General features: G+C 37.7%; 1 protein-coding gene across 5 annotated transcripts; it reads right to left on the minus strand.

The window, feature by feature from the left end:
* Positions 1-3,951: 3,951 nt before the first annotated feature.
* Positions 3,952-9,803, minus strand: LOC113330936 (disease resistance protein RGA2-like). 5 transcript variants are annotated; one of them, XM_026577729.1, is made up of 5 exons: positions 9,714-9,803; positions 9,453-9,560; positions 5,013-8,462; positions 4,775-4,902; positions 3,952-4,352 (listed from the first exon to the last, which is right to left on the minus strand). In XM_026577729.1, the coding sequence occupies exons 2-3, from the start codon at positions 9,455-9,457 to the stop codon at positions 5,057-5,059; spliced, it is 3,411 nt and encodes a 1,136-aa protein (XP_026433514.1). In that variant the 5' UTR covers positions 9,458-9,560; positions 9,714-9,803; the 3' UTR covers positions 3,952-4,352; positions 4,775-4,902; positions 5,013-5,056. The 5 variants fall into 5 exon arrangements, with proteins under 5 accessions (XP_026433514.1, XP_026433513.1, XP_026433512.1 ...); XM_026577728.1 differs by having other exon boundaries at positions 9,705-9,800; XM_026577727.1 differs by having other exon boundaries at positions 5,013-8,630; positions 9,705-9,800.
* Between the last annotated feature and the right edge of the window lie 1,575 nt (positions 9,804-11,378).

Below are 11,378 nucleotides of genomic sequence, written 5' to 3' on the forward strand. Positions count from 1 at the left end.
CTGATAACTCGGTGCATCCAGTAGTGAATGAAGGGAAGCTGAATGTCATAGTTAAAAAACGAAATGGAGATAACGTAGATGTGGATAATGTATATCATGTGCCCGGACTGAAAAAGAACCTTCTGTCTGTTCCTCAGATAACCAAGTCGGGAAGGTATGTTCTTTTTGGTCCTGAAGACGTAAAGATTATCGAGAATATTAAATCGTTAACAGGTGACATTATTCTCACTGGAAAGAAGAAGGAGTCCTTGTTTGTTATGACTGCAAGTGAAGCCTTTGTAGAGAATACTGGGAGGAATGATCGTGCATCTATTTGGCATGCAAGATTGGGCCATATTGGAAATCAGCTGCTGCAACAAATCTCTTCAAAGAAACTACTTGATGGTGTACCTGATCTGGAGAGAATACAACAATATGTCATCTGCCAAGGATGCCAATACGGTAAATCTCATCGTCTTCCGTTTAAAAGTTCAGTTAACCAGTCATAAAAAATGTTTGAATTATTACACTCAGATGTCACCGGTCCGACCAGAACTCCAAGTTACAGTGGCCTTCATTATATGTTGATCATTGTCGACGACTATTCAAGATACACATGGGTGTACTTTATGGAAAACAAAAGCGAAGTCTTCTCAAGGTTTATGGAATTCAAGAACAACGTAGAGAAGGAGTTTGGGTCAAAAATAAAGTGTTTGCGAACAGACAATGGAGGTGAATATATGTCAGACGAGTTTCTAACCTACTGCAGTCATCATGGCATTCGACGACAAATGACATGCCCAAGTACCCCACAACAGAATGGAGTAGCAGAACGGAAGATCGCACACCTCACCTCGATGAGTCTATCATGGTTGCACGATAAGAACCTTCCTAGAGAGTTTTGGGCAGAAGCAATGTAGTGTTCTTGTCACGTGGCAAATCGATTGCCGCCATGGCCAGGTACCGAAAAATCTCCATTTGAAATTCTATTTCATAAAAAACCAGATGTGAGTTATTTTCGTGTATTTGGGTCTATATGTTATGTAATGTGCCTAAAAGCAACAGAACAAAACTAGACCCAAAAGCTAGAAAATGCATCTTTGTGGGTTATGACCCATGTAGGAAAGGGTGGAAATGTATGAATCCAGAGACGAAGAAGTGTGTCACCTCTCGAGATGTGATATTCGACGAGGTATCAAATTATTACACTATTCCTAACATGGTTACCAACTTGGAGGATGAAATTGATGACCCCGTTGCTGTGGATGGAGAAAATTCAGTGAGAAACCAAGAGGTGACAACTGATGATGATATTACAAATAGTAGGGGGAGCAACTCTGATGATTCAAATCAGCAAGAAGATTCTTCCAGGAGGTCAACAAGAGCAAGAAAGCAACCTAAGCATCTCAAAGATTATGTTATTCAATTAAACCCTTGTACTGTGACATCATGTTTTCTTTCAGGAAATATGACTGGACTTGAGCCCTCATGCTACAAAGAAGCTCAAGGAATTTCAAAATGGGAGGATGCGATGAAAGAGGAAATCTCAGCCCTCAAGAAGAACAACACGTGGGAGTTAGTACCAAAGCCTAAAGATACCGAGCTAGTAACCTGTAAATGGGTTTACAAGTTAAAGAAGAAGGCTGACGGAGCTGTTGATCGATACAAGGCACGCCTAGTTGCTCGTGGGTTCTCACAAAATTATGGGTTGGATTATGAAGAGACATTCAGTCCTGTCGCAAAAATGGTAACAATAAGAAGCGTCATTTCATTTGCAGCCCACAACTCCTGGAATATGTGGCAGTTTGATGTCAAAAATGCATTCCTCTATGGTGAACTGGATCGAGAAATCTTTATGGAGCAGCCCCAAGGTTTTATCTCAGAGCAGTACCCGGATTACGTTTGTCGACTAAAGAAGGCGTTGTACGGTCTTAAGCAAGCTCCACGTGCTTGGTATGGTAAGATTTCTGAATATCTTACTTTCTGTGGCTTTAAGATTTCAGAATCAGATTCTAGCTTATTTGTTAAAATGAAAACAAATATGTGTACCATGATATTGTTATACGTGGATGATATGATAATTACGGGAGACGATGTTGCAGAAATTGCACGTCTTCAAGATAACTTATCCGTTCGGTTTGAAATGAAAAACTTGGGAGAAGTTGGATGCTTTCTGGGGCTTGAAATAGAAAAGGCAGATGGTTATTTTGTTTCTCAAAAGGGGTATGCTACCAGTTTAATGAAGCGTTTTGGCATGGATGATGCAAAACCAATGGCTACACCTATGGAGGCTGGTCTCAAATTATTGAAAGATGAAGGGAAGTTATTGAAGGATCCAACCTTATATAGACAACTTGTAGGTAGTTTAATCTATTTAACTATCACAAGGCCTGATATTCTGTATGATGTTGGAGTTGTTTCTCAGTTTATGGAGAAACCTTGTGTGTCTCACTGGATTGCAGCAAAAAGAGTTCTACGTTATGTCAAAGGTACTTTGGAGTATGGTCTTATGTACACAGGCAGTAAAGAGTGTTCGTTGCACGGATTCATTGATGCAGATTGGGCTGGTGATATGAATGACAGGCGCTCAACTACTGGATATTGTTTCTATATGGGTTCAGCAGCAGTTTCCTGGTGCAGTAAAAAGCAACGTACTGTGGCACTTTCAAGCACTGAAGCTGAATATGTGGCATCAACTATGGCTACACAGGAGTGCATTTGGATGAAAAGATTGATTGGTGATATCAGCAACAAGGTAGACTATTCAGTACCTATCAAATGTGATAACCAGAGTGCAATGCAGCTTGCAGCAAACCCGGTGTTTCACGCTCGCAGCAAACACATCGAAATTCAACATCATTTTGTTCGTGAGAAGGTGCTTGATCGAGAAATAGAGCTGCAGAACATTCCAAGTGAAGAACAAGTTGCAGATGTCTTTACCAAAGCACTTGGAAGAGTTAAGTTTGAAAATTTTAGGAACCTTCTTGGAGTAATTGACCGTAACTATGCACTAAGGGGGAGTGTCAAAAATTAGTGCCTAGTTCGTGTATGTGTTTTCAGTTATTTGTTAGTCTTCAGTTCTGTTTTGAACGTGTGAGTAGTAGTGTCTTCAGTCTTGCTTTGAACGTGTCAGTAGTAGTGGAAGTCGTGAGTCGTTGTTGCTGGTTTGTAGGAGTCTGTTAGTAGTGAGTCATGTTCTCAACTAGTATAAATTGAGTCTGCAATGTATTGAAGATCAATCAACACAACTAGTTAAAATGAGAAATAAAATTCAGCAATATTCCAGTTCTTTCTCTTCTGATTTCTTCTCTATTTGTGTGATCTGATGAAGTAACAGATCATAGCATTATTTCTGTTAAGAGAGTTAGGGTTTTCTTGTAATTCATAGGCTTGGAGAAGGAATTAGAGTTTCCTAGTAACCCACGAGTGTAACTTGTATTTCGCTTGAGATTAATAAATAAACTTAAGTTCTAGTGTTTATTATGTCTTAGATCTTGCTTATTCTCCATTTGGGTGTTTATTATGTAAGTGCGGCAGCTGAGTCGTCGTTGAAGTTTGTTGAAGAGTTTTTCAAATTTGGTGTTGTTGGCTGGCTGGATCCATCTATACCACCTGGCTTTCACGGCGTTTACTTCGACTCAACCTTACTTGGCCTTCAATTTGAGGATCAGGATGATCCAAATATAACTGATTTGATCAAGCATTTTTTGCATCCGAATCATCCAGCTATAGCTGAATTTAGCGGCGGTTCCTAAACTGGGGCTTTATTTTTTTTTCTCTCCCTCATGCACTCGTATATGCAATCTGTCTTTACTGCACCATTGTGTTGGCTATGCAGATTTTAATCCTAAACTACAGGGTCTGAGGCCTCAGCATACATAGTTCTACTGCAACACAGAAGGGAAGATGCAGTTTGCAATCAGCCACTAGTGTTTTTATTCGCTAAGACAATGAACCACTAGCTTGGCCACATGCATCAAATATATTCTTTTCAATATACTGGCAGCAGATATGTCAGATTCAAATATCGTTGTAGACTGTACAAAGAGATATTTTCTCATGACTGGAAAGATCCTGTTGTAACATTTTTGTTAAAATTAATTTCCCTTCTACGAAAAGACATTTTTCGGTTCAGTTTAGAGTTCGTTAGTACTTTCTTCCACAAAAATTTTGGTTCTGGATTGAGCAAAGATCTTGTGTTAATTGATTTATGTATCACAATGTCCAGCTTTCTTTGAGTTGCGACTTTTTCTCCCTGTAGGCTTGGTAATTTGTTCAGCATCCTCTGTCTTGGCAGATTTACTTTTTCTAGCTTTCTTTGGCTCATTGACTTTCACTTCACCAATGTCGTTAGACGCTTTAAATATATGTATCTGTACAAGTTCGATTGACATTAGAATCTTCCCACATCATTCAAAGGCCTTTCAAAATTTAAGACAAACATGGTCACGAAACAAAATTTCTATGCTTATAACCACCCAAAATTTCTATGATAAACGGAAGCATGGCTTTGAGGAAATAATTCAGAATAATCGAAAATTAATACAAGCTTGTCATATGTTTAGCGTAATATCCTACATTCAAATAAGGACTAAAGCTAAATTTTCTCATGATTTGAGTCTTTCTCCAGCAAAAGGACCTCATATAGACTCTATGAAGCATGTGTCTTTTAAATTTTTGGTGTCATTTGCAAGAAAGCTTCACTGTGTAATAATCAGTATGAGAATATATGGTCCTGCAAACAGATGTGAATCAAGACAGCACAAAAATAGGACCAGATTTCAGTGAGGCATACCATACTTGCCAGAAGTTGAGGAAATTGCCCTGCATCCACATATAGATCTTCTTGAATGGGAAGTCGTAGGAAAAGTAGTAATACTATTTGAATGGCTGTCGCAATACTCCAGCTAGCCGAACAAAGAACTAAATCAACAAAAAGAAAAAGAATAAGTGCTCGAAAATTAAACAACATAAGTTCTTGGAAATACTAACTGCATATAATTTAGAGAGAGAGAGAGAGAGAGAGATCATACCTTTCATTGTAACTCACTTCTCCTTCATTCTGCAGCAGCATTTTTCATTGTCCTTGTGGTGGATCAATTTTAAACACTCCGTTGACTCTTCCCGAATCTTTAAGACTTATTTTCCGGATAGAAGTCCAGAATTTTAAGATCGGCAGAAATGTTACAGCAGGGCATGCAAATAACTCCAAAAAGCGGATGTTGCTGGTATAGTTGCCTTCAGGGCATGATAACGCTTCAGCCTCATTTAGATGAAAACCTTGAAACTTATCGCAGCACAAGATTGCTAGAGACTGAAGATGATAATTGTGAAGGAGTAGGCTTTGCGGGAAAATTATAAGCTCTGGAGAATTCCTTATAGTAAGAGATCTGAAAGAGGTCAGGCCTCTATTGGCCATTGAGATTAAATTCTTGTCGCTGATGCCCTCTAATTCCAACTCCTTCAGGGAAGGAAAATGGCTAGGCGTGGTTTTTAATCTTTTGCAGTAACCAATACTCAGCTCCTCAAGGCAAGGAAAAGGTTTACAAGGCGGAGGAGGAGAAATCCACTCCTCTAAATTATTCATGCTTTGAATGCGCAGCTTGGTCAACGAAGGGAATGATATAACCGTAGTTGGGTTTGCTTTCTTCATCGTGTAACTGCTTCCATCTTCACCTCCCATTTCTTCGAAATAAAACTCATTACCTAAACGCTTCACAGTTTTCATTCCACTCATCCAAAGAACCTTAAGACACGGGAGCAGACCGAGCGCTGGAAGTTGATTACAGTTTCCACATTCATAAAAGTACAATTCCACCAGATTCGGAATGCAAGATTTAATACCACCACCCATCCACTTTGGAAGCCATGAACCGTAAAATCCAAACAATTGCAATTCTTTCAGATTAGGGTGAGGTTGGAGACCTTCCAAAACCATGCTATCGCTGACACTTCTGCTGTTACTTCGCTCATCATCGCCATCTTCAGAGGGACAACCAGGTTCTCGAATTAATGACCAAAATAGCTTCAAATGGTGAACATTTTTTTTCTTCTTTAAGTTTGCTCTTTCCGCGTCTACCCGACCTTTCACATTCTCGAGATTCCGGATATGTAACTCCTGAAGTGCACTTAGGTCTCCTAGCTCTTCAATACCACTATCATCAGGTTTGAGAACATCTTCTTTCCGCACCATATACCTTAAGGATTCAAGGCAAGTCAGCCTATCTATACCCCTAGGCGTTTCATCCTTGTTTCTATTGTACTCAAGACTTCTTAACTTCGGCCAGTTCTTAACTTCTTTTGGAAGCTCACAGTTCCATCCTAGATCCACTGCCTCTAAATGGCAGAGTTTCGTAACGCAAGATTCGGGCAATAATTTCACACCAGTCCCCACAAGGTAAAGCGCCCTCAATCGTGTCAATGCTCCAAAGTCACTAGGTAAAGCTTCTAAGAGTTTACAATAAGTGAAATACACTTCAGATAAACTGCTGATACTAGTGATTGACTCTGGTAGTTTTGTGATCAACGAATCTCTAATATTAAGGTACCTTAGATTTTGTAGCGACCCTATATTTATGGGCAACGATTCAAAACTAAGGCATTCACTGAGATCCAGTGTCTGTAAATTACTTAAGCTAACCACGGAATCAGGTAGCACTTTAATATCAGAATGAGAAAGATAGATGTGCCTTAAATTTTTCAAAGAGCCAATATCTTTGAGAACCTTCCAAACGCTAATGCATTTACGCAGTACTAATGTCTCTAGATTGTAAAGACAATTGACGTAACCATCATATCCTTCGCCAATAGTAGATCCTGAGAGGTCGAGGTACCTCAAATGTTTAAACGCCGCAACTGAAGATGGAATTTCTAGAGTGTACAAACCTATCAAACATAGTACTCGCAGACACTTACTGGTAACGAAATCCTTAATCTTAAAATCACCTTTTGAGTTAAGTGCAAAAATTGTTCGCAATTTGTTTGAGCTGCTCAATGCTTTTGCAAGCATTTCTGATGTTGCTTCATTGGAAACTAGCTGCAAACGACGAACTTCAGAAACATCTGCTTCAGTTGCATTCACAGTTATGATTTCACGACTGTCAACGACAGACAGTGCTAAATCATGTACTAGATCGTGCATCTTGCATGTCTTAATGTCACCTAACTCATTACCTTTTACATCTTGAAAGAATGAGTTCCATAACAAACTCTCAAAATAATCGTTTCCAATATCTTCAGCTGATTTTTTCCCCCCTCTAGAATTTACAGATGATTGAAGAAACCCTTCAGCCATCCATAATCTAATCAAAGTTTCTCTATTAATCTCCCAATCTTTGGGAAACATTGAACAGTAAGTGAAACATTGTTTTAGATGAGATGGCAGATTATCGTAACTTAACTTCAAAACTTGAATGACGTTGCTGTGGTTTTTATTTGCATTCAGAATATCATTGAGACTGTCGTTGTCTCTTATAGACGACCAATCATCCTCAGACTTCTTTGAATGCATAAGACTTCCTAGAAATTTGGCCACAAGGGGCAAACCAGCAGATTTTTTCGCTATCTGCTTTCCTATATCGCTCATGTTTTGGGTTTCAGATGCTCCACCAGGAGAAAATGCTCTGCTCTTGATAATGGACCAACATTCACCAGGGTTTAAGAAACTTAATTCATAAGGTGGAATTATACCCATAACAACAGATGCAACTTTGTGGCTACGTGTAGTGACTAAAATTTTGCTCCCTTGAGCACCCACGACGAGTAAATCTTTAAGTTTCTCCCAGTCCTCAGCATTCTCATTCCACAGGTCGTCTAACACTAACAAATACTTTTTCCCACTCAGATTTTCATGAACTTGACTAACTAAGACCTCAACATTTGATGCATCATCACATTTTCTTTTAGTAATTGACTCGATTATATTTGTTAAGATTTTATAGACATCAAAATCACGAGACACACAGACCCACATTCTTGGTTCAAAGTGTTTCTCAATTGAGTCATCTTTGAAGACCAATTGTGCTAGTGCAGTTTTCCCAAGTCCCCCCATACCCAGTAAGGATATGACGGAGACTTTTTCTTGTTGACTATAACTTCCAGATGATACTGATGAAGACGCATCAGTCATCATTAACATCTTTGTAATCTTTGATTTATCATCTTCTCTTCCTATAATTTTTGAGTCATCTACAAAAGATGAAGTTAGCCGGTTCCGCTGCTCACTACTTTGATCATGAGCAAAATCAATGCTGCTAGTAGGTTCCAATTGAAACCTAACCTTATCACGAGCAATTTTATCTAAGGTTTTGTTGACATCTCTAATTTTGTGAGCCATCTTAAATTGAAATGAGAGTGGGTTTGCGGATGAAATGAGATCTCGTACCTTGCCTCTCTTGTGGATATTCATTTCCCTTCGACGCATGGTTTCGTACAAGAACTCATCCAGCACGTCATCCGCGTCATAAGCAACCTCTTTCAGTTTCCTGAGCCAAAGTCGCACAGCAGCGTCATTAATCTGCTTATTCTCAGCATCAGATGTCACAGCCACAATCATGTCCAAGGTTTCCTTAAGTTTTTTCAAGTCATCCTTAACACCCCAAGCTGAACTAATTTCTTGAGCAACAACAGAACTCAGCTTCTTCAATATCACACTTGCACCAAATTCAGGCGCCATAAGAATCAAAGTAGCACAAAAGATCAATTTAATACAAAACAATCGAAGATGAATATAAATCCAAAGCAGAGAAAACCAAAGCAATTACAACTGTATATGAGTAACAAAGAAATGTCTTTAGAGTTCGAAAAAGATGTGAAGAAAGTAAACTCAATTGCTAACCAAGGAATGAGTAATTGATTGAACAAGAAGGGAACTCAAGTTGCAATAGGAAATTGTAGGGATAAGCTCTGACACTAAGCTGGGTCGGATGATTAAGACTGGCTGACATCTACCAATTTTGTGGCCAACATGATCTTTGATAAGATTCTTGATTTTTGAAGTCAACCCAATTCACAGCCTGGAGTCTTACACTAACATTATATTTGAATTGTTCAACTCACAAGTATTCGTAAACTTCCTAGAACTGCTTGTATATTAAACAATAGAATTGTTAATTCAACCATTGACTATTCTGTGTATTGTGTGGTTTGCCAATTGTTTGATATTTTACAGCCTAAAATTTCAATTTCAACATCTTACTCCTAACCCACCACTCATGATGTGCTAGCCACTACTGGATCTTTCACTGAAATTTTTCGGGCTCATGAAAGTGCTATCTTAGCTACAGGATGCAGACGGTCGATTAAAAAAAGAAGCTTACTGAATACAACAGAAAGCAAACACACAAACATGAAACAAGCAACTCAAAAGGCATTTAAAAAATGTTGCAATTATCTGTAAGGCAACAAGCATCATTGACATATAAACAAGCAGCTTAAATGCCCAAAGCTAAAAATAATTGATCAATTGCTGATACCTCATTCATTACAGGATTGATTACAAGCTTTCTCCAATTCCAACAACCTCAGATAGAGGAACATCACATGACATAAGATCCACAGACGCCATCAATCATAGACATCATCTACAAAGATAACAAATAGCAAATCAATTCAACTGATTTTGAAGTTTCTGGAGGTTCAACTAATATTACTCTGAACCAATTGAAAATGGCAAGGGGATTTGAATGGGGATTGAACAAAATTTCAGCTAGAAATTAAGGGCATACCAAACATACTCTGATTTTGCTGCTTCTCCTTCTAAATAATAAAGTTGGGTTTAAGTTTCTTAACTTTCCTAATTTTGAATCTAAATGCTCAGCTCGGGATTCGATCCAGTGACTCTAAGGAGGAGAGACTGTTTGAGAATTAAAGAGTTTTAGTCCCACGTGGCTCACCTATATCACGCGTTTCGATACTAGAAGCTAGAAGTGCTACTTCACAAGTTGGAAATAGAAATACAAACAAAAACGTCTTGCTTCACAAATGGTTGACTTTTCTATTATTAGAAACTGTTTCCAAATTTTATCTCTAAACTAACTTCTAGAAATCGAGATGAGAAAAGATCGATTTAACTTGGATATGAGGACCAATTTCGCTGAAAACATATTTTCTTTTTATATAAAAAAATTAATTATAATTTCATTAATAGGAATCATATATGACACATAAAACATCAGTATGTCGAGAAACAAAGTAAGTCCCCAAAAATTGTAAGAACCACGATGTTGAATACATCGATGCTAGAAATACCAGTTTGTGCTATATAAAACTACATAGATAGAAAATGATATAATAATTATATAGGGAATTGTCATCTGAAAATGTGCCTGCTTTTATTATATATTTTTCCGAAAATCAGATAGATAATTAACCCGGTGAGATTGGGATATATCCAGATTAATCGGGATATACCTAATGAGATAAAACCTGGGTCACTTTGAAGTAAACCAAGATACCCCTTAACCATATATTTTCTAAATGGTTAAATTTCCACTACAATATTAACACTAATTTAATTGAAATGATTAGATTCATTAAATTAGTTGGATTAGTTAGTTGACTTATATGGGGGTGGGGGGTTGTAATATGAGTGAGATGAGTGATTCTAATCCTGATTTTTAAGTGGGGGAGTGTTCTAATTTCCCTCCTACATATGAGTACTTGTATGATGATTTACACGATCATGATCAAATGGATTATATGCATGATCCTCACTTTTATTTTCCTCAAACACAAGATGGATATGGAAGTGATGAATGTCTTGAGCCAAACTTAGAATCTAACGATCCATTACAAGAAAAGGGAGTTGAAAATAATCAGGTAGACAACTTACGTGGTGAAGATTGTTATTTTTCCATGCAAATGATCGATTTTTATTTTTTTCACTTTTGCTGCCCAGTATCGGCAAGGTCGACGGTTGTCGACCGTGCCGACTGTTGTAGTACTTCGATTGCGATAAATACGGATTCGATGCTCGGACTTGAATAGATTTAAAAACAAAAATATATACAAAATTGTCACAGGATCAAGAGACACTAGGACTCAGGATTCCACCATAATCATTCATATAAGTAATATATTTATTTCCAAAACAATTATAGCTCACATAAAAATAGGGACTCTAATTCTTGCCAAGGTAGATTTTTAGAAGATTAACTGTAAATCGAAAGCATGGCATATCAAAAGTACTAAGACCAAGCATAAACCATCAAAAGAAATGACAATCAATTAAGAAAAAATCATAAAACATTTAATAAAAATGCAAGAAGTCATAAAAGAATTAAATATAATTTTTATATGTGTAAAATATGGCTTCCTCCATCATCCCAGTATTGGGGTTTAGCTATTCATATCAATCACACACTCAAAATATTAATTCAAAGTTCAAAGTGTGATTAAAA

Source organism: Papaver somniferum, unplaced genomic scaffold (genome assembly GCF_003573695.1).
Source record: "Papaver somniferum cultivar HN1 unplaced genomic scaffold, ASM357369v1 unplaced-scaffold_12, whole genome shotgun sequence".
Classification (NCBI taxonomy): Eukaryota; Viridiplantae; Streptophyta; class Magnoliopsida; order Ranunculales; family Papaveraceae; genus Papaver; species Papaver somniferum.